This window comes from Calonectris borealis, chromosome 10 (genome assembly GCF_964195595.1).
Source record: "Calonectris borealis chromosome 10, bCalBor7.hap1.2, whole genome shotgun sequence".
In the NCBI taxonomy this organism is placed as follows: domain Eukaryota; kingdom Metazoa; phylum Chordata; class Aves; order Procellariiformes; family Procellariidae; genus Calonectris; species Calonectris borealis.
The window spans coordinates 17,443,873-17,467,966 of record NC_134321.1 but is presented as its reverse complement, the minus strand read 5'-3'; the positions used below and the strand labels follow the sequence as shown (position 1 = coordinate 17,467,966).

General features: G+C 43.8%; 1 protein-coding gene across 4 annotated transcripts in view; it reads right to left on the bottom strand.

The window, feature by feature from the left end:
- Nucleotides 1–4,878: 4,878 nt before the first annotated feature.
- Nucleotides 4,879–24,094, bottom strand: part of POC1A (POC1 centriolar protein A) — a 64,528-nt gene continuing 45,312 nt past the window's right edge. For all 4 annotated transcript variants that reach the window (XM_075159173.1, XM_075159174.1, XM_075159176.1 and 1 more), the window contains 2 exons: nt 18,589–18,729; nt 4,879–5,163 (listed from right to left, as the gene is read on the bottom strand). In XM_075159173.1, coding sequence (XP_075015274.1) covers nt 5,065–5,163; nt 18,589–18,729 — 240 coding nt within the window. In that variant the 3' untranslated portion in view covers nt 4,879–5,064. The remainder of the gene's footprint in view (nt 5,164–18,588; nt 18,730–24,094) is intronic.

Below are 24,094 nucleotides of genomic sequence, written 5' to 3'. Positions count from 1 at the left end.
AGCACAGCAGCAGGCAGGCAGAGCCTTTCTTGCCGTTACAGCATCTACACGTAGCAGATAGATTCACAGAAAGGGAAAAGCAATGACCTCCCCCCCGCAGCCTAGACCCTGCTGCGAGGAGGTTCTCCTGCTGGGAGGATCTCACGGTGCCCAGCACACTCCCAAGCTGGGAGGGCCCATAGGATCTGCCCATTTCAGCTGAGCAGTGGAGTTCTTCTTCCAGTTGGGAGATCTGGGCACCAAAGGTCAGCTCTGGCTTTCAGCAGGGCTGTGCAAATGTGACAATGGAATCACTGCCAAGAGCAGCGCCCGAGAGGCAAGTGAGGCCATGCAGGAGCTCCATCCAGGCAGCTACTTAGCTTAACCCTTTCAGCCACCAGCTGAAAGAACAGCTACCACAACAGCACACACTCCATGCCGCCACAAGCTCTTGGAGAAAGCAGGATCAGCCTTTGTAGCACTCCTCACTAGACATTTGCAGAAAAATCATCGTGCCACACAGAGCATCACCATATCCTCAGCCTGACCGGTGTCCTGACGGCGGCAGTGAGTTATTAGCTGCATGGAAGACGCCTGCAGGGAGCAGAAGCAGCAAAGGGGAACAGAGATAACAGGTTTTTGGCACTGGGTCACGGCGCTGATTCAGCCTAACTGTTTTGTGACAACAAAATGGTGTGTTTCCAGCTGCATTGCGTTATCAGGGAGGAAGGACTGGAGGGCTGGAGTGAATATAAAGAAGTCTAAGGGTGCTCACTGGGGAAAGACTTCCTTGCAGATGGCAAATTCATGGCCTCACGCAGTGGTCACCTGGCCTGTCTCAGCTGCAGCTAAGCAGACCACGAGCTACCCTCTGCTAGAACATCCCCAGTGGTTCACGATGCTCATCCCTCCCCAGAAACCACCCCACAGCACCCTCTCCCAACACGCTGATGTAAGCATGTACCCCCGACCTTCGGTCAGAAGTGATACCAGTTCACTTCCAACTCCCCCTGAAGCCCCGGCGACAGCCATCACCGGTGCTGACCAGCAGAAGGGCGCTCAGCGCACATCCCCCCGCAGCACCGGCTGCTGTGCTGCAAGGAGACGGGGGGAAAGTAAAGGATGCTCGAGACCTGTGCTCTGGAAGCGAGCCCACCTCCCTCTTTCCCGACACACTACTTTCAAATCTCTAGCGAGCTCTTCGTCCACAGAACCTGTACCTCAAAAGAGGAAGTAATTTATATGCATCTTCCCTGACAAGGGGAACAGAGGATTGAAGAGTGATGTTTGCCTGCGATGGCAGTTCTGTTGCAGAGCTGGAAATAGGTCCCAGCTTGCCCGGAGACACACATAAAGCTTCCTACAGCACGGTAAATCCAGGTTAAATATGCAGATGAGCATCAATAAGAGAATCTTCTTTCCCATCACATTTTCTTCCCAAAACTACAGCTGATCAGGTCACGCCATTTGAGAAGCACTTGGGGACCAACCATTTCTAAAAGCAGGAGAAGAATGCAGCCCTGCTCTCACGTCACAAGTGACAAACCTTTGCAAAATGATTCGCTTCCCTCCCCTCCTACTCACTCGCGTTTCAAAAAACATTTCGCTCAAAAGCAGCTCTTTAAAGATGTTATATAACAAGCGATTTGTACCACGAGGCTGGCTAGTTTTAGCCCAGCTACTTAGATCATAGTTGGATTTTATTTTCTAGTTAGCTGGCGGACTCATGTCCAGTGACGACCCTGCGGGCAGAGGATGCTCCGGGCCATCTCGCTTCCCGGCCAGAAGAGTCAACACCACAGCGCTCTGCTGTTTTTGCCTATTCAGTTATGAGCTCAGCTGTGGTATCAGTCCAATTCCAGCTCCCAGACAGGAAGGAAAGTGGGCAGTGCTTGAAGATTCTTACTTTTTCACAGATCACGGTTATGTTTAACATGCTCCATACTCATAGCAGCCAAAAAGCCATTTGCAGCAGCGCTGAGCTCCCCAGGGGCCAATCTGGGCACAAAGAACTGTTGCTAAAAGTTTAGTGAGGTCATACGTCTGGCAAATGTAATGGCAACAAATTAAACTACTTTTTTAAGAACTTGGCTTCAAGCATGCCTTGGAGATCCAAAACAAAATCCTTAACTCTTTGTAGCCTCCCCCTGCACAGAGTTCACCGCAGGCGGTTTTCAAGGTAAAGTATATCCTCACGTGGCGTAGAAGCGATGTCAGCCCAAGTACAAACAACGTGCTCCTCCTCGCTTGGCTGTTCCACTGCTCCCCGAGTTAACAGCTTCACAAATCAGCTGCTGCAGATGTTCCCAAGTCAAAAAAAAAGATCATGAGTGTAAAAATAAAACTGGATTTAACTCACTCAGGAGGCCACTCTCTCCTCAGCACTCAAAAACCGTGGTGCTCAGTGGATAGAGTGAAGCATGGAGCCTAGGGACGAGACAGGCAACAGGATTCGGGCTCCTCAGATGTTTTTTTGAGGTTATTGCTCAATGTTTAAGCACAAGGATTATAGTTTAAATCTTGTATTTTCCACACCTTGCCTGCCTCTCAAGCAATAGCCACCCTTTAGAAGTGCTGGTACATTTTAAGCCCTGATATCCTAATCCAGGTAAGAGGCTGTAAGGAGGGGAAAAGAAGAGAGCGCAAATTGCTGAGATTTGGGACAAGGAAATGATTGAGATGGAGAGTACCATCAGAAAAAATTCCCTTTAGATTACCTTTCTTGCCACCTAAATCATGCAGAGGTTGTTAGATTCCCTCTCCTCCTGACTCCCCACACCCACCGACCCCAGGTTACCTCTACAACAACATGTTGTATTGATCAGATGAGTGCTTTTAAGAAGTTGAGTCCAGAAAAGCAACTTTCCCTGCACCCCACTGGCTTGTCCTTCAGCACCTGAGCATCTCATCTGTTTTAGAAGCACAATTAAATCTTTCAAATGGATTCACTCAGAACATCTGAAAGCAAAAACGGTCTCTATCGAATGTGCCCAAGTCATTTGTATTGCCATTCTCCCTAAAATACTATACACAAATTGCTTCTGTGGTCTCTAAGACATTAGAAATTACACATTAAAAGGAACCAAAGGCTATTTTTGCTATTTTTAAAGTGAAGCTTAAAAATTGATGAGTGTTAGAATAGCTTGAATTTTCTCCTCCCCTCCACACCCCCACCCCAAAGGCCAGTTCACAACATTGAGGATCAAGTTGATAAATTAGGCTCTTGCAACTCATTTTTGTCATCGCTTCAGCGGCAGAAGATCAGGGCAGGAACAGCCTCCTCCTAGCAGCAAATTGTCCGCACGTACCTTTGAGTCCCCTCCTCCCCACACAACCACATCACAACATAAGCTCATTTCAATGAAAGTGATGTCAGTCTCTCAGCAGAAAGCCACTGAAAGCTTATAGCAAGAGCACGGAAGAATATCACTGAATTGATTCCATTAGCGTAATCTAAGAGAAAATAATGATTTATCAGACTCGGGGCTTGGAAACAGCAAACAGTCTGTGGCAGAGCAGAGAGAAACTCAGATTTATTATCAACCCAATAAGCATGGAAATGAGAAAGCTCTCAGCCTCCTGCAAATGAAAAAGTGAAATATTGTGATAATGCCAGCAAGGGGTTCTTGGAGATGTAGAAAGTACCAGGAGGGAAGGACACCAGAAGCTTCCTGGTGATGGCAGGGGAATGCGAACAGCTTCACCCAGATGGGATGAGGAGGATTAACACTATCAAGACGCTGTACCAGGAGACACAGCCTGCAACGGAAACAGGTGGGGAAAAAAAAAAAAGAAAACAAAAACACATGGGCTGGCCTTAAGATCTGCTAAGCCCCGCGTGAAATAAGGATGCCAGCCAGTCCTCAGGCAAACATCCAGAACGCCCACAGCACATCTGGAGATGGGGCCTTGGAAGCTGTGCGCGGCTGGCAGGCGGTGGCAGCAGGAGGGACCACCAAGGGCAGAGACAGAGGTAGCCTCCCTGTTTGAAGAGGTCAGACAGACAGTGGGGGGGGTTCATTAACCCTGAGGTGCTCAAGTTCCTGCAGCTCATTTCTCCAGGAATGTGGGTAATAGTTTATTGCAAGAAAGGAGACCTCCAGTGTGTTAGCAGAAGTAGTGTCGGAGAACAGGATCTCCCAGAAGTCCAAATTCTTGTGCAGCTACATATTGAACACCTGCTAAAGCCCTGAAAAAGTCAGGAGGAGCGATGAGGGGACCGGGGTGAGAGCGTAAGTGCAAGTGATGAGCTATTCAACTGTGAAAACATCTGCAAAATGACCGAAAAATAAAGGCAGTCTGGTGCGAGAAGAGGGGAGTTCCACAACAGAGCAAACGTTCTGCTATTTAGTTGCCTTTCCTCTCCTACCCTGCCTTTAATTTAAGAAGCAGACAAAGACAAAGCAAAATCCGCTTGGAATCCTGCGTCTGATGTGCCAGGGCCTCTCTTCCAGCCTCAAGCAATTGTTTTTCACACTTTGCACAAGGGAGCAGGTTAAATCCCACCATTGGATTTAATCACCTCTGCACAAATACCATCCAGGTCTGAACCACGCTTTGTCAGATTTGCCAGGCACCGCCTGGGACTCGGGTGGGACGGACCTTCAGGCGCCGGTTGCGCTGGGACCTCACCTGCTCACTACGGACTGAGAACGGAGGTGAACTCTCCCACTGCCCAAAATACCCTGGGAGCTCTTTGCTTGTCACCTACAGCCAGCACACACCTCAGCAACAAGCCTAATGCAGCCCATGCCACACATTTGGCAACTCCAAGATGTTTAAACATTTTAAATCTAACTCAGCAGCACCAAAGGCAGGAGAGATGCAAGTTAGTACTCAGACCACATGCTGGCTGCTGTATCTCTGGAAAACACAGGAGATCACAATCGTTATCCATGCTTATGAATAAAATATTCCTTTTATTTTAGTAAAATAACAAAGCTTATTTACAGATACAATAACTGTACATTCCAATTGAAAAATAGATTGCGCTCAAAATTATTAAAGCAAGTCACACGAGTCTGTTAGGAACACAAACAACCTCAAACCTCCCAATGCCTTCGGCTCCCGTCTTCTCTCAGGAAATCAGCTCGTTTTGTTCTGAATGATTTTCTGCTGATTCTCAAGACATTCCTTCAGCTTGTCTTCAGTGAGCGTCAGCCTCTGCTCCAGGATGGAAACGGTCTGGAAAACAAAACGAAAGCTGCTGTTGAGCTGCTCACAACGACAAGCTACGTCCTGTACTCTCAGTGGGTAATAAAATGCTAAATTCACAGGAGTATTTTGACGTATTTCAGGGCTGTAACTCCAGTATCAGCATTTTAGCAGGGCAGAGCCCCACATGACTTCAGAGAGGAGCAGCAGAGGCTGGCGGGCACAAAGCTCTCCTGCAGACAACACCGAGCACCCGTTTCAGCACTTGGTGCTTTCAAATTGGGCTCTGCATTTCCTTTCATGGCCAGGTTCTGTCCTTCCATGTTCATGAGCCACCAGACAGACACTCTTCTGCTAACGAGAGACAGAGGTTTTGAACAGTTTTAGCTTTGATTTTGCCTCTCTGCTTCCAACTTTTTCCTCCCTTCCCTGAATGCCGTCAGTTTGCCGCAATTAAAACACGCAAAACTTGCTGGACAAGCACGATGACAAGCAAGAAAACCCTCCCGGTGTAAGGCAGTGCAACAGACGATGAGGGGAATTGAAGCCCAAAGTGGCAATATCTACCTCAACATAATGCCTAAATATTTTTGTGTAATCCAGTTACCCCACAAAGGATTGTTATATCTTTCTCCTCGAGCTGAAGTCATCATGTACAGGATGCACAGGAAGAACATTTTAACCACATGGCAATAAAAGCTTCTGCTGAAAACCTTTTATTGATCACTCTGAGGTAATCGAGGGACCTAGCTATGCAGAACCGCTTTCAACTTCCAAAGACACCGGAATGGCTGATAATAGGCGGTGATGATTTAATGCTTTAATATCCATAAACTTATCAGCAACAATCAATAGCTTCACATTTTGAGCATTTTTACTGCATAAATAACATCCTCTCTTAAAAACAAAGGATGTTCAGAACCTTGGACTTTAATAAAGTAATTCAAATAAACTTGGACAACCGCTGTTTGTATAGAAGTTATACATAGAAAGCCTTTTAATAGCACATTTCGTAAGCACATCTCTAAGTGCCTGACAAAAGAAAGCAGGTCTCATTATCCCCATTTTACAGCTGGGGAAACAAAAGCACAAACAGAGGAAATAGCTTGGCTAAGGCCACTTGAGACTAGGAAAAGTCTCCCGTAAAATGATTTGGGGAATGAGATGAATGGTGAGGGGGAAGAGAAAACAGACGTAGTAAAACCAACACCAAGTACTATGGCAAAGCCATCTTGCAAGATCGCTTATCAATAAAGTCAGAAAGGGCTGTGCATCATAGCATTTACCATAACGCACCCTTTTTTCCTCCCCAAACTAATTCAAAGCTTATTTCTATTCCACAGGTACCGTTGACCTGTGACAAGGCAGAAGAGCTAACTCCTGCTGCCTAATGCACCATTGCTGCAACTGTAGGAAGACTCACCTGAAAGAAAAAACCCTGCATTGCTTAAATATTCCCGTGGGCTACAGCACTAGCTTCATTTAGGTTTTTTCCTCCTCTATCGCCACCCCTTTGAGGCACAAGAACCAGAAAAAAGTTGTGGAGCCAGCAGGTAACATCCCAGGTGCCCCAGAGCCAGCAGGAGCCCTCCCGTCTATTCAAAGGAGAGAGGATTGCATCTTCTTCACATCCAGCCACGCTATTGCCTAGTGCCTGTCTCACAGAGGTCAGGAGTAAAGCTACTCAGGGCAGAACACAGCAGGCTGAATGTCTACCAGGGGTTTACAGGAAAGATCTTACCCTGCAAGCAACCAGACAGAGAATGAAAAGCAGTAGGGACCCTGGCTTTTCCATTTAAAAAAGAAGAAATAGTAACTCAAGACTCGGTTAAAAAGTGGGGGTGAAACATTGCATCAAATTTCCTTTAGAAAGACAATCAACTGGATTAATGTCCTGGTCACACTACCGTGCTAGAAGCAAAGTCCCAGACTACTTGCAATTCCTATATCCCATGATTTACTGCCACCACGATCCTGCCGATACGAGTTAAGTGCTGTTACACGCAGCACTGTGAGACTAAATGCAAGTAAAGCAGATTTCAGAAAGTATTGAATTTGTGAAAAAGCTGTAAGGAAAATGTTTATTGGAATGGAAATTGCATGTAAGTATAAGCAGAAAACTTGTCGTGAGTGTTTTTTGGAAACTAAAAGTGGAAAAGTAGCAGTCAGAAATGAAATCCAGGAAGCCCAGAGTAGGAACTGATGACTACCGTCCATTTAGAATTGAATATATGATGCCCAAAATACACAGGGCATCTGACATCCTAGGAAGGTAAGGGAAAGCACAAATACTGCCCAGCTGCTATTACTGCTATGTTGTAACTTACACCTAAAAGAAAAGATCCTTTATTAGCAGCTGACAGAGTTTTACAGTATCTCCATGTTGCTATTTATAATGCAAGTCCTTGTTGGTAGGCAAATTAAACTGCACCCATTCAACTCCTGCATGCTTTTGCTATTGCTTTTCAGAAGATAACGAACAACAATTAAGCCAAGGAGGAAAATACCGTTGGCCAGATTCAGTGAGGATTCACTGGAGCCAGGTTCACACTCAAGCCGTTTCTCTGTGGCAGGGTCTGGGCTTCCTGTTGTGTCAGGAGCACGGTACATGTCTCCATTACGCACCAGGGAGTAAATGCCGGATAATTTATTAAAGTCCTGACTCAAGCTGGCAGAAGGATAACAGCTTAGGCTTAAACAAGAAGAAAGATCAACCTATTTATTTTTTTAAGGAGTATTTCTGACATTATAGTAATATACTGAGCATTACCATGGACACCAGAACAGAATATGGAATTTTTCCCACAAAAGAAAACTTACTTAAATCACTTCTACCAACACTTCCTGCAACACTTGTCTTCATTCATCTTCGCAGACTTAGCCTAGAAAAGAACCTGCTCTTCGCTTTGGAAACATTAATGAGAACTATGTAGGAAAAAAAAAGTTGCCTCCTATTTACTTTTTAAGTTCTGGGGAATATTCAGCTCCATCCTCCCCCAGGACACCTAAACTGAAGCACGCAGTAGTCACACTTGCTGACATGATGACAAGCCCCCTATGCTATTCCTCCATGTTATTTTTACTCCCACAACCCAAATAATAGTGATTTGTGATACTGTTCCAAGATGCTTTCATCAGTATCTTCTCCTTAGTCCCTGTTAAACATTTCCCTGTCTGATTAAGTAGCAGAGACAGTTTAAGAACCGCTAGCCTCAGGGTTGAGGCTTTTGCAGCAGCCCTGGAGGGGCAATCAGTCCTGCCTCTTCTGAGGACTACAGATAAGGGGAACCAGGTGCTAATTGAATGCCAACAGAAACCAGTTCCACAACTGCAGAAGGAAGCCTGAACAGCGGAGTCCAGAGCAAGCAGAGGCCCTCAGCAACCCTCTAGAGCAACGGTGGGAGTCCCTGCATAGCCAGGAGAGAGATCCCCCTAGACAGATGGCTGCTCATTAACTAAAGCAGTACCTAAGCTGGAGCTGGGGGCGAAGCAGGCAGGAGCACGGCTATGATGGAATAATGTTAGGCTCACCCTGCTGAGGGATGGCTGCCCTGCAACCAAAAGGCGCAGCTCCTGCCCTGCGAGCAGCACACAGGTTTTTCAGCAAGCCACTCGCACCAGCTTTGATCGAGGCAGCACACACAATAGCGTGGGGGACATAACACTGCTCCGGCTGATCACCAGTAATTGTGGGACCCCAAAAAACCATGTATTGATACAACAGTTACTCAGATCAGGTAACAGCAGCTTGGCTGAGCCTACAAGGGATGTGATCCTGCGCACCGACTGCAAAGTAGATGTGCTCTTGGCTATGTGCAGGCAACGTTTACACCTGCACTTCTATTCCATTGGGGAGGAGTGGCTGGAAAGCTGCCCAGCAGAAAAGGAGCTGGGGGCATTGGTCAACAGCCGGCTGAACATGAGCCAGCAGTGTGCCCAGGTGGCCAACGGCATCCTGGCCTGTATCAGAAATAGCGAGGCCAGCAGGAGCAGGGAGGTGATCGTGCCCCTGTACTCGGCACTGGTGAGGCCGCACCTCGAATCCTGTGTTCAGTTTTGGGCCCCTCAGGACAAGAAGGACATGGAGGTGCTGGAGCGTGTCCAGAGGAGGGCAACGAAGCTGGTGAAGGGCCTGGAGCACAAGTCTGATGGGGAGCGGCTGAGGGAACTGGGGTTGTTTAGCCTGGAGAAGAGGAGGCTGAGGGGAGACCTCATCGCGCTCTACAACTGCCTGAAAGGAGGTTGTAGCGAGGTGGGGGTTGGTCTCTTCTGCCAAGTAACAGCGATAGGACGAGAGGAAATGGCCTCAAGTTGTGCCAAGGGAGGTTTAGATTGGATATTAGGAAAAATTTTTTCACCAAGAGGGTTGTCAAGCATTGGAAGAGGCTGCCCAGGGAAGTGGTTGTGTCACCATCCCTGGAGGTATTTAAAATACGTGTGGATGTGGCACTTAGGGACATTATTTAGTGGTGGACTTGGCAATGCTAGGTTAACGGTTGGACTCGATGATCTTAAAAGGTCTTTTCCAACCTAAACAATTCTATGATTCTATTCCTGTCATCATTTCATAACATAAAATCCCTCTCTCCATTGATATCAAAGGAAGTAGAAGTAGTTTCCTATCTTTACTTAAGTAAAAAGATTCTTAAAAGTTTGCTCCACCAGTTTCTCTAAGCGTATGCTAAAAAAGATTTTGCAGGGCACTAACATATCAAATAGCCCAAGAAAAAACATTACTTCTACCTCTTCAGATTTTTCTTTCCTGTCTGACATGTTAATTTATAAAGAGGGCATTTTCTTTTCAATTTATCAGAAAATGCATCTACAAAAGAACATGCAACAAATGCAGAAGTTTATAAGTTTCCGTGCACTCAGTTTCCCCACTCCACTGTGCTGGTACAAGGAGAGACTTAGGGGTGCCTTTCAAGAGGTACAATGAAGACTATAGACGGCCCATGGATTTGCAGAATGAGACTTGTCAAGTTTGACCCGGAGTTGCAGGCTTAAGAGCTCTGCCCTCTGCAACAAGCAAGGCCAACACTGGTTTGGTTTTGAAAAGCTAGATGCCCTGCTATAACTACTTATGGTTTTCCCTAAAAGTGGTCATTTCAGAGCCAATTTCAGTCCCAAACATGGCCAAGTAGTACAGCAAGTAAACTGTGTCATGAAAATGCTGCCTTAGTATCCAAGGGTCCCTCCTTGGCAAGTGCTAATGAGTGGGTTCAGAGGTACCTATATACCTCTAGGACACAAATTTGTGACACCTGGACCACAGACTGCTGCACAGCATTGAGGAGACCTGTTGGCACAGTAAAAACAGACTTGCAAGAAAGGAGTACAGTTGCCAACCTTCAAATGCACCGGTTAAAGAGAGTAATATCGACAAGAAGAGACCCCAGTTATTGCATGCGGATCACTAAAGTGGTATCTCCAAAACCCAGCTACATACAGTACTGAGCATATACGCAGTCCCACGCAGAGACAGGAATTAACAAATATCCAGGTAAATTAAGCTTGGGAACCCTTTCTCTAAACTAATGCAATGAGCAAAATAAACTACCACAGGAAGGGTTTGCGCCAGGGTAGCTCTACCTACCTTTTACAGAAAAAAAAAAAATTAACTCCTTCCACCAACAATAGTTTAAAATACCAAGCTTCAGCTGCAAGATTAAAAGGCTCATGGGAGAACTTGTGCAGTAAAAGTCCCTCTGTCATTCAAGCATGAACTTGTCTGGTAAGAAGCAGCCTTTCCTCCTATTGTACCAAGTTTTGCCCTGACTTGCTGTCAGCCTCCCTTCGATCTCAGCAACTGCATCCAGTGAAACTCAAAGCAGACCCCGGCTATTAGTGAGCACGCTTAAAGAAAGCTAGGCTGCCCTCCTCACAGGCAAGTTACATCTTAACACGGTTTTGAAATGGGACCTGAAATAGCTACCGACACGCAGTATGCTCTGGAGCATTTTCAGCAAAAGCTGGCAGTTTAGACTAACTGGGGAAGTAAGCCTCATATCTGAGAGCATCACACGGTATGAAGCCTTCACAGTTATTAACACTATGTAGCAAACAAATGCATGCAAGGCTCTCTGCGTGCCGGGACTAGCCTTACTCTAGTGGTCAAAGCCTTAATCTCAGAGATCAAATACACAATTAAGGTGGTTTTTGGTTTTGTTTTGTTTTTTTTTTAATGTGAAATGATTTCTAAAGAAATGATAGCTCCTCATCTGCTCAGACTAAAACAAGATCTGCTACCCCAGAGACACTTTAAATAAGTTCTGTAGCTCCTCACCATCTCAATTGCTTTGAATGCAAACTCTAAGGTGAATTCTCACAAAGCCTATTTGCATAGAATATTTCACACCAGGCTGATTTATGGATAGTGTATTGATTATTTCAGAATGAAGAAGATGCTCATGTAGTGCTTCAGTCTTCCCCTCAATCGCTCTTTAATGCAGCTTCATGAATTTTCCTGGGTTTATTTTGTAACATGCTTCAAATTCCACAAGCTTTTATATTTGTTACTACAAAACACTTCGCTCCAGTGTGGCTAGGCAGGAACATACCGGTCGGTGCTGCTGTACAGCTGTGGGTTAGGAAATCCCACAAGCCCCCTCAACACAGTTTTTGCACATTCATCCAATGTCACTGTTGGGTCATGTGGATTAGGAATACATGATGATGCCTGCAGAAGTGCAAATGCTAGCGCTATCCTGGCCTCATCAGTATCCCTACGTAGAGCTCCAGATCTGCTCAAGAAGTCATGTGGCTAAACAACCTCGGTGTCTGTTCTCTAGTGCAGGGCACAAGAGCTCACAGTCCCACCAGCTCTCTTCAGCCAGACACATGCTACTCTCAATACTTGGAACGTAAATAACCTTTTATATTTAGCAGTCCGAAGCACTACAAGAAGGAGATGGGTAGTTATAAAATTCAAACCCAGCATTGCTCAGCTAACCCCTCCTTCTTATTACTACTGTGAGGGTGGTGAGGCACTGGAACAGGCTGCCCAGAGAAGTTGTGGATGTCCCATCCCTGGAAGTGTTCAAGGGCAGGCTGGATGAGGCTTTAAGCAACCTGATCTAGTGGAAGGTGTCCTTGCCCATGGCAGGGGTTGGAACTAAAAGATCTTTAAGGTCCCTTCCAACCCAAACCATTCCATGATTCTATGATTATCAGCTGCCATCTCTCCTTCCACCTCCCAGTACACTCCACTTTCTGCAGATGCTTGAATCACAGTTAACCAACCCTTTAACTAAATTATAGGAGCAACTTTGGTCTACCGCATGAGTCTACTCATGAGTCTATCATGCAATAGACTCAGTACAGGAACAAGTTATCACTCGCAGTGCTCTCCTTGTGCTTTTTACCGTATGAAAACCATACAAGAGTACCCAAAAATTCTAGTATCATCCACTTTGCCAGACCAAGCAGCATGGTCAGTACCAGTATCACAGTGACCAAAGGGACGCCAGAGGACAGAAAAGGATGTCCTTTGCATTAAATCAATCCTAGCCACAAAGAAGACGAGCCACAGGCTCTGCCAGTTTCTTCCGCACAGTGTGGGGACACAAGGCACACAAGCCATCTGTAACTGAGGCTTTCCATTTACAGCCCTCTTACTAAAAATGTTTCACCACACATTGCTGTAGCTTCAGTCTTGACAGTTGATCAGCCAAAGCTAAACTGACAGCACTTGCATCAAATCCTGCAAGGTTCTGGAAGGGAATGGCTGCAAGCTTCTGCACAGGTACGGGCAGCTTCCTCGGTGCAGAGCTCCTAGACCTCTGGGGCTAGACAAGCACAGCAAAAAGAGTCAGAAGACTTCAAGTTTCACCACACAATATGAAAACACAGCAAGTTATGATGAGCTACAACAAAATATCCAAGCATGTACCATGCGAGCAACTGCACAATATAGAGGTTAGAATCCCAAATGACTAGAGGTCTCCCCCAACCACAAAGACTTGAAAGACTTCCCATATCCTTCCCCTGCTGCCCAATCAACCTCTGAAAGGATGCAAATGACTCAGCTAAATTAACCCAGCTGCTGGTACCTAATGGCTGAGTAACAATTTATATTAATCTTCAAGATCTGCTTGAGAAAACAAATTGTGGGAGGTGTTTAGTATTCCTCCCTACTGAAGGATGATGGAAGGTGAAGGTCCTGTGGACCTCCAGGGAGATAATCAGCACTTTTAAGAACCCAGCCTTTAGACAGTATCCTGCTAATATAGCAATATCCCCAGTAGTGCATTTAATTTAGGCAGTCTTAGAAAGAAGAAAAATGTATTTGCATTGAGACTTAGAGATTTTGTAACAAGCATATTTAGGAAGTGAATTTCAGAAAGGAGTAGCTCTGATTATATTATACAGAGGACTGGCAACAACCAGGGTACTTCATTTGTTTCAAGTGAGAGATCAAAGCTACTGCATCTCCAAGAGATGGTTTTGACTCATTAGAAATAGCCTCTATGTCCTTTAAATTAAGATTTAAAAACCAAGCTCATCTGGCATTTCACAGATTTTTCAGATGGGAACTTTTTTATTAGTGTTTTGGATTTCAAACCATTTTTTTTTTAATAAAAACTGCAGTTTTTCTCCTATGTGTTGGGTCTGCCTATAGCCAGTGGGTATTCAGGTCTTGAGAGCAACATAGAAATCAAGACATTTGTGCAAGGCAGAGGTAGCAGCACTTATGACGCTGCCCCCCCCCCCCCAATAATCTTTCTTCTTGACTTGTAACTCCTTGAGGTCATAAAAGCATATATTTTACTAAACCAGTTGCTTAATCTACATTCAATACCTCTCAGAAGACAGGGGCCACATTCATTCCTCACCAACACAGGCTTTGGAGACCACATCTCAAAAAAGGGAGTAACAAATTTGATTTTACTCTTTTTCTTTATAAGCATTGCACACACAAACATTTTCAATTTTAATTAAAAAGCAACTTGTGTCCAAGTCTTTTTTTATGCTAAAGAATTTCATTTAAAAAATTCTCCTCCCTCTGCAATCTTTTCTGGAGTGAAATAATCCTTTAACCTCACATGAGCTAGATTGTCCTTCAGTTCAAGCTTGGATTATTTTACAGATTTATCAAGTCTTCTCCATTTCACTGTGTTGTTTTCTCCCAGCTTCGGTGCAAGATTAGTTTGGGGAAGTATATAAAGCTGTTTCCTGTGGGTGGATTATCACAGCTATTTATGAATTTTTATGCTAACCTGATTCTGAACTCTTCGTTTGGAGCAGACATCTTCCTTCCCACATAAAACCAGCAGCTTTTGCCTCAGTGCCTGTTGCCCACCAGTGCTACAGATTAACAGAGTGAACATGGCATCTGCAGGTGTTTGGAGTAAGGCTAAGAGTATACAAATTATTTGGAGATGATCATTGCAAATGCAAGTTTTCCACTGCAGCCAGGATGGTTACTCACAGATGATCTTTCAGGAGTGCAGTTCAGCTGCAAGTGCAGAAAACGCATTTGAACCAAGTAAACCCCTAATATCTGCTCCATTTTTGTTTCAGCCAAAACACACCTTTCTGTTCCAGGAAGCCATCCAAGAGAGAAAATCACCTTGTTTTCCCCTTAAACTTTAATATTCAACCCACCTCTTCATATAGGCACTGAGATACTGAGATCCAGCTTTCAATAAAAAAAAAAATTGATAAACATTTTGCATTTTCTCCTTTTCACATTTCTGAAATGCCAGTAAAGAACAGGATTTTTAAACATTGAGACACTGACAAGATACTAAGCTGCCAGAAAGGGAGGAGCAAAGCATCTATATCATACATTTATTACTCTCACCTTCCTCATTCCTTTGCCAGATTTGAATTGCCTGCTTTCCTACAAAGGGGCACCAGGGTATCTTTAAATAATCCAAAACTACTGGAAGCAACCGGCTTATGTCTGGGTCTCAACTTCACTCCACCCTTCAAGGCAGCAGAATTATTAAGCATGTGCTACTCTTCTGAAAAAGGCAGTCAAACATTAACTTCTTTATTTGCATGTGAAGTGTGGTCAAACTCAAACCACATTTAGGAAAAAAAAATGAAGACCCCGTCAGGTCACATTAGACCACCTTCTTACAAGTAAAACAAAAGATGTCCTGACAGAGTTCTGGTGAGAAGGACGAGAGGAAGGTTTCTTTCAATCAAAGACCAGTTTAAAGAAAGTTGCCAAAACCTTAAAGAATAGAATCATAGCACAAAGTCAACAACATAAAAAGGAAGCCTTGGGAATCTGAGGGGGCCATACCTATTCGCTATAGCGGTTACTGCTAGATGTAGCCACTAGGGTTTCTTCTGATCCATCCTTCTCTAATAAGAACTGAAGTGCCTAACTGAAGGTGCAAGCCTGCTCAAGCGTATCCTGCTGCGCGGGGCACAACGCCTCTACAGCCTCAGCGCTTCTACTTGCGATTGGTGTTTGGCAGGAAGAAACCTCTTAATGGAATAAAAACAATCCCACTGTCTCCGAGTACATGACACCCCACTTCACCTGGAAACCTACTGTCAACAGAGGGAAGGTACTGGTAATGGGTGAGCAGCAGACAATGCAGCTTCAAGTGTGCAGCTCAGAACAAAGCTGTGCACTGGCAAGAGATGACAGCCTTCAGCTGATGTCTTACTATTACCTCTTTCAGCAGAAATTGAAAGTATTTTCTCTCCTTCCCACTTTTACATGATACCAGGTTTAGCATGATAAACCTTGAAATGATAGCTACGGAAAAAATACTAGGAAAATAAACTAGGTTTATATATGCATAATTTCCCAAAGTAGTTTACCACAACTTTAAGTTTCCCCCACTGGTACATTACACCATGTTAACACAGTGTTGGAAACTACAACGAGAACAAAGAGCACAGGAACTCAAGGTACCACATCAGAAAAATACCCAAGCTCCCATGAACATAACAAATTATAAATTCCTGAAAAACCCATGGATGGCTATATCAATAGAGGGTTTCTGGAAATATCACAGGACTCTGTCCTTTCCCTTCAACTGTATGGCCCTGCTTACGCCATTAGTGTTCTCTTTAAACAAGCAACACTCAGGAATTATGAACCAATGATTTATAACAGAGCACCAGGAGCATCCTCAGCCCTTCTTCAAGAAGGGAAAAATACTGACACCTGTTATGTGTTATTTATGAAAGCTTTTCATTCCATTTTTGAAGAAGTAATGGTGTCCTACTTTCACAAGAAGAGGTCAGCAGGCACAAAGCTGCCATATAAAACACACAACATGGATTTGAATCTGCTACACGCAGGGAGCAGCACCCAGTTGTGCTTTGGCCGAAATGGCTAGGAAAGCAACCAACCCAACACCACCAGCCGCTGCTTCCATTTCACTTGGATCTCCACTAGCAATCAGCAAGCCATGGCTGCTTCCCGTCAACATCTAATTGCACGAAAGAGGGGTAACAGTGGCTCTACCAGGGCTGCATTCCCTTCTCTGTTACAGGCCATCAGCATTGGAAAAACCAAAGTTTAGCTATGCAAGCAGATGCCCTCCAGAGTTACCTTCCACAGCTCTGCCTTGCTACCTGCCTGCATCCCTCCTCTGAGGAACCTCCTCCCTTACCCTAGGAACGAGGGCTTCTTCCAGGCTCATTTGCTTAAGTTTGTTTGGTGTTGGTTTGTTTCACTGCTAAATATCAAAACCTTGGCATGAAAATGAAGAATTATGAAACCATTTCAACAGTGCGTCAGGAACATCTACTTGTACAAGTGCATTAAAATGATGTTAATACAAAACACAACATACAAAGATTAGAACCAATGGGAAATCAAGTACTTTGAGGATGGCAAAAAAGCTCTAAAAAAGGTAAAAGGTTGCTGAATGCAGAGTTACTCAAGGCAGCTTTTTGGTTTTTTACTATAATTTCAGGCCTATTTCCAATTTTATCCTATAACGCACTAATTTATTCCTCCCCCACTACTCTCAATTTCTCTTTCTGCTAGGTTTAAAACAACATTTGGAATTTTCTATGGTTACACAATATCTCCGAGAGAGATGTTTGCATTGCTTATATCTAGTTTAAATCCCACACATACTGTTTACTGCAATATTTGCCTCTTCTAGACACCTATGAAGTTGAAAAGGAGCCACTATACGTCCATCATCAGAAGTGTGGATCTGATTTATGTAATGAAAGATAACGATCACATTCCAAACTTACTAGGGAGATGTAAAAACAGTAATAAAATATTTTGTGTATACACTGGGTTGCATTTTACTCACAAGCATGAGGGCCCAATGTCATACGAGTTTTTTCCACCCCCCTCCAGTGTTCAGCGTTTTAGAGATCACAAGAAAAGTGCTTTCTTGCATTTCTGCCAAATGAACTTAAATACCTTTTGGTTTTCACCCTACGCTATTTTAGACTGTCTGTAGTCCTGGAATGTTTTTTAATCCTTAAATCAGCCCTACTTCAATCCCCTGACGGGCCCTCCAACCCCTCATCTTACACTTTTTGACAAGTACTTCTTCTCAAGAGCAGAGAGCTAACTCGGACTGGTAATCAGTATGTTCAATACCAAGTGTTCAAGACCTGCTTGTTCTTCCTCAGAAACAACGCTCAAACTCACAGCAAAACTCTCCCACACAGATTTTTCCACCCTACGACCACGGTCTCATCTACAAGAGATCACCAATGTTTACTATCCCATGCTTTCTCCCTGCTTCTCACATACTTCAAAAATACACAATGAAATTCAGCCCCAGACAATGATCAGAAATGGTATTTCTTCACAGGAGCAATGAGCAGCTATTTAGTTAAACAAAAAACAACTCTATCCCCAAATTCTTATTAAGTAAACACATACTGTGATGATCAACCATTAATGGTTGGTACTGTTCAAGCATTGCTTAGTGACTCTGAGGAAGAACTGCATGTTAATGCTTTAGCAAGGGATTAGTTGTTTACTAGCTGTGGGTGAAAAGCATGTTTCAGAGATGAGGCACAGAAGGGCCCAGACTTGTTGATGGGAGGAGAATACTGCAGAAATTGGACTGTGTAGGTGAATGTTGGGTGGGGGAAAGGAGTGGGATCTGAATAGAGTTTACCTATACACTGCAGTGTAATGGAGGAGGGAAGAGAGACAGAGATTATTCACCAAAACAGAGACCTGCTGCCAACCACTCCTTTAGGCATCACCTTAGATAAACCTTGGCTAACAGCACAGGGTATCAGACCTGGCTCAAGTAGCACTCTGCTACCCTGCAGCATAAAGGAACTGGGTAAAGAGCAGGGCCTGAGCTAGAAGTTGATGTGAGGGAACTGCTAGAGATAAGCCGACGAGCAGATGAAGACAGATTTATCAAAAAAACTACTAAAAAGCAGAGGTTTTGAACTTGCCACACTTTTATTCTATGAAACTATTGCAAAATATTCCCAATTCTTCCAGTCAGAGGTACCTTTTTCATTGCAAAATTAAAGAGCAAACCATACCTGAGTCAGAACATCCAGCTGTCCCATAATATGTTCCAAGGTATTTGCAAGAGTGGTCTCCTCCTCTTGCTGCACATGGTTCCTACCAGAATCCTGAGTCTTTGTTTTCTTAAGATGAACACCACAATCCATTTCTGATTGCTAGAAAAATAAACAGACAATCTGCTATTGCAATGCAAACAACTGGAGAAGGATTGCTGTTTCATGGAGGGTAAACAGTAAAGAACAGTTTATGTTGGGACAGTCTATGCTATTAAAAATGGGCAAAGGAGAACAGGAATTGTTTGTTCTTGTCACAGCTGGAAAAGCTGCTGCAGACTTGTCTGTCTTTACCAGGTGGAGGGGTTTTTTTGTTGTTTTCTGGGTGGGGGGTAGGAGGGGTGTTGTGTGTGGTTTTTTGTTTGTTTTTAAACTTGCATCAGGAAAGGCAAAGCTTCGATAACAAATTTGAAGCAATCCTGCAAGGTTCAAGTTTTGTTCGTGCAAAGAGCTTTGGCATGCTCCTGTGGTACACAGGCATAGACTGTACAGGTAAACGAAGACTTACTGGAGCCACGTGGAAGTACTACATCCAAATTATAAGAATTAAGTAAGCTACCCCGAGAGGAGTCCAATTATTTCACTTCAACAGTGCAGTAAAAGCCTCTCTCCATGTTTGGTAGTTGTAAGAGGCAAGGATGAAGTACTGTAGTTAAGTTCAGCAAAAGCAAGACGTTCCAATATACATTAAACCAGACAGTTTTGATTTAGTCATTTTAATTTTGTTTATATCTTGAACTGGTTTTCCCTCCTCAATGAGGTTAAGAACAAGTTTACTTTGAAGTTTCAATTTCAACTGTTTTAGTTATGCAAGCTTGAATATTTCATTCAGAATAAATTAAGTTTTAAAAGCAAATAGACCTTTACTAGAGAACTTATTCTTCTTTCCTTCTCTTTCAAAATGGTATCTTTCTTCTAAAACAAACACTATTTGCATTATTTATCTGCATTACCACCAGCAGAAGTTCAGAGTTTATCTAACTAAACAAGGTAGCCAACTGATTAAGCAACTGCAGACTTAAGTTTCTCAACAGACAAGATTTGAATCTAAAGCCAAGATCACAGCACTCAAAACGCAGTTCTCCATGGCCCGATGCCTGGTGCAGCTCCATCCCATGCACTTATTACTCACATTAAATGACTAAAGTTTGCAAATCAACAAAGCAGCAAGGAATTTTGACAGATTGAAAAATGGGTCTCTAATTTCTCCTGCATGTACTTTTTCTAAGCAAGAAATGAAGAGTTGCTTCCACCTCTTCCCTCATACGCACTGTTATGAATGCATTTCTCATCAGCACTGTATTGACTTACCTGCTTATCTCTCTATTCGATGCCAGGTGTATGCAGATGTGCAACTAAGCTGCAACAAGACCTTAGACCAGCTCACATAACTTTAAACCCAAAGCTGTTCAGTGCATTATGAAGATATACACACACACATATATGTGTATACACACACAGAAATATACATATTTAAAAATAAAGCGTATAAAAAAAACTTGTGCTGCTCGGAGTCGCTGATTTAGGCCACAGAAAGGCTCCCAAGGCTGAGGTCCAGCCCAACAGTTAGGCAAAATAAGCAAGAAGCAGCGCAAAGAACAGAATCGTGACTACATAGGGAAGCTAGAAACTGGGCGGTGGGAGGGAAGAGAAAAGAAAAAAGAGGTCACCAGAATAGTAGGCTTTGACAGGAGAATGGCTTGCTGCTGTCCAGTAACTGCTGGTAAGGGCCGGCCATTCTTCCAGACCTTGCCAACCAACCTATCCTCATACAGCCAAGCATCACAAGACCAGTTTTACACAAGGAGCAGGAAAGGAAGGGAAAGGTTTAAAGGATACATATAACAACCGCTCCACAGGGATCACCGTGCTACACCACAGGCTTGGGAAGCAGCTCGGTATCAGGTGGTAACAGCCACACCAGCCTCTGCTAATTTGCTTCCTCCCACTTGCTTGGATAATTTGGATTATCTACAGGCCCTAGGACAACACAGCCCACGCTCCGGGTCACATTGCACAGCCCCAGCATGGGAGCCACACTCCAACTACTCCTGTGCTGCAGGTAGCCCAAGAGCCACATGTTGCTCACCGATGCATTGATTTAATCAACTACGATACGCTCTTGCAGAGATGAGATAAAGCCAGCCTTACAAAACTGCTCTTTGCTGTTTAAATTTAAAAGTAAAAACAAAAAAACCAAAACACTGCTTTTCAATGGGTAATTAGCATTAAAAAGCATGTTTTCTTGTTATTTTAAGGCTATCACATTTTGATGATGCAACTTTAGGCCAGTCAATCATGGCACAGCAGAAATTCGAGCGAGCTAACGCTGCATACAACCTGCACTTAAAAACCCCAAATGATTATGAGCTATCCACTTCAAAACCCATTAGAACAAGCTGACTCACAGAAGCAGAAAAATGACTGTATAAACATATTTTCTCCCTCTATCTTTATAGCATATATTTCATAAAAAGCTGCTGGGTTGAACTCAGAGTTGACATTCTAAGTTTAAGAGTCTGGCATATTTGCAAGGGCAATATTGCATAGATGTTCCCACACCTGATGTTTTAGGGGTAAGGTGGTCCCTCACCATGTGAAGTTGAAGCCAGAGGCAGCAGCAGCTGTTTGTCACTGATAATACATTCTGATGATCAGCTCACAGGCTAGGTACCACCCCCGTGAAAAGCCAAGCAAGCCACCTCCATGAAGCCTGTGTGGGCTCCTGAAGGCACTCTGAATGGTGGCAATACTCCCAGGAACAGAAGTATATCTTCATTTAAAAATAGGATCATGACAATATGGCATACTGCCCCATTTCAACCACAGCTACTTGAAAGGTTGCTTACAGCCCATCATCATCATCAAGAAGATAACCTGTAGCTCCTGCCTTCAGCAATGAAGTTCCGAGTTATTTCATCTACCTAAACTAGGGACACATTCAGCCAGCAAATAAAAGGCTATGTCAATGTGTCACCGAGAGTGACTTCCAAAAGGGAGGCTCTCAACTGACCAAGGTCTTTGAACATTCAGTCCCAGGAACAAGCCCATCCTACCTAGCCTACCCTGCCACAGCAGGTGCAAAAACCAAGTATCCAACACCCACACCTACAGACAGCACTTTGAATCACTGCCCACAAACAGTCAGGCAGAAGCTGAAGTCAGTTTGCTCTAGCTTCTTACTCATTCCACCCGCTCTGATGGCATCAAGCTGCAATCTGAAGTCTGGGACAACAAGTAGGCTTCTCAAAGAGGGACCCTATATACAGCATTCAACAAGGGTTAAGCCTGGATTTGCTCAATGCAGGCACGTCCAGCGCAAGGTGGAGCTCACTGGAAATGCCTGCAAGCTCTCAGCTAGCCACCCACAGAAACACTGCAAGCTGTAAATGCAGCCCATGATGTACAGAACAGCAGAAGGACGACAGCAAAGGATCGGCTGATGGCCAACCCAGCCAAGGTGGACATGCCTGCTGCTGCATCTCACAAAGGCACAGCACTTTCCATTTCACAGGTTAAAGCAGAGCATTTGCATCCATCTGGATCAGATTCACTAGACTAATTTCAACTCACTTTTTCTGAAGAGGCTGAGGAGCCCAAGTAGGTATATTTGTATTGACACTACCCAAAGCATGGCCCTCTGCTACCAGCTAACAGAAACCTTGTAAACAGAGGGGAACAGTGATACCATGGCCTTCCTACCACGGCACCAAGGAGAAAAACACGTTTTCTTTTTTTTTTTTTTTTAATCCTTTCAGATTTTTCATGCCAAAGACACCTTTTTTTTTTTTTACAGTCAAGGAAGGCTTTGCCTGCTAAGAAAACACAACTGGGACTTCACAGGGCCGATGCTGGGGCATTTTACAAGTATCCTAAATCCGAATGGACACCCAGAATTTTGTTTGACATTCATTTTAGAAAGCTGCCAAACATTTTGATGAGCTCAAACACACTCTTCTTCATTGAAAAATTGGAAAGAGGCTGCAATGCTCAGGGGTTCAGGTTGTCTGACATAAGCACCCACCTGGACTTCTGCCATAGTTAAACACAGCAGTGACACTGGTTGAAGCATGTTATAAAAGCAATAAGGCTGCCTCTACTGAATCGTTAGTACAGCCTCCAAATTTGACAGTGGCAAGCATCATTGTGGAGTCTTTCAGGGGAGGCTTTGCCCTTTACATTTTAACAAGAGAGAGAAGCGTTTGGAAACTTTCCCTTAACAGCCAGACTACAACTTGTACTTACCACTACCTTAATGGCCTCTACATTTGAAAGGAAATGTGCACCCACGTGAGGGAGAACTGAATTGCCCCCAGATTGAAGCTTTTTCAAATTTTGTAAAACAGGATTAAATCATTCCTGCTACTGTCCATAAGAATGAACGAGATGACCCTCCATAGACCGAACTCCAACCACCCTTCCCTAACAGCAATCTATATCATGTGGTGAGCCAGCCACTAGTGATTTAAATCCTAACAGATTTTAAAAAAACATTGCAAAAATATAGAAAGAGCCCTGAAATATGCATTGGCTTCATCACAGCCTCAGTACTGATGAGCATCACTATTACAGAGAGAGACACCTATGCTCCCATCTGACTCACCTGCCAGGTAAAGTGCCAGCTGAATCCTGGGGACCGGCAGCAGAAACAGTGACACTGCTGCAGAGGTTTAATCTATTTTAGTCAGAGTTCAAGTGTGCCATTTATTCGGCACAACCGAACAAATGTATTTGCCATTAAATATCTTATTACAACATCTGCTTATTAAGCACTGGGAGTATAGCAAGAAGCAGCTGAACATTAAAGGAAGAATAGATGAGCAGTTTCAGAATACAATACAGTTCTCAGTGACAAAGGGAAAACAGAAGTGATTTATTTATAGCAACCACTTAAAGACAGCACAGTGCAACTACTTGGGGGAAGGGGAAAATTAATCAGCCTTCATTCCAGAGGTCTCTTACTGAGCCTCTTATGAAAATTCTTCTGGCTAAACAGCATTCTGACCAGCTATTATAGTGCTGATGGGAGGGTGGGGGGCAAGTATTAACTACACAACGCATGTACATCCATAGTAAAACTGCAAGGGACAATTAAAGAAATGCCATTTTGCTTTCTAAATGGTGATATTTAGAAGATATATTGGCAGGATAACTATCTACCTGAATTTTACACCTACTAATAAAAGTAGGATTCTTACAATTCAATCCAGAGGAAATATTTATTTTCCCTTCTCTTCAACCCTCTCCACTGGAAGGGAGGAACTGAGTGGTGCGAGGTTGGTAGGTTCAGCTCTACCTTTAAGTCCCTTTAAATCAATTTCCACAGTCTATCTACTTTTTGGGTTTGGTTGGTTGGTTTTTTTTAAAAAGAATATGATGTTATCAAGAATTAATTTTCAAGTATCTATAAAGATGGCATTCCCTTGAAGCAACGCATACATCCAATGTATTCAATTCAATACAGACA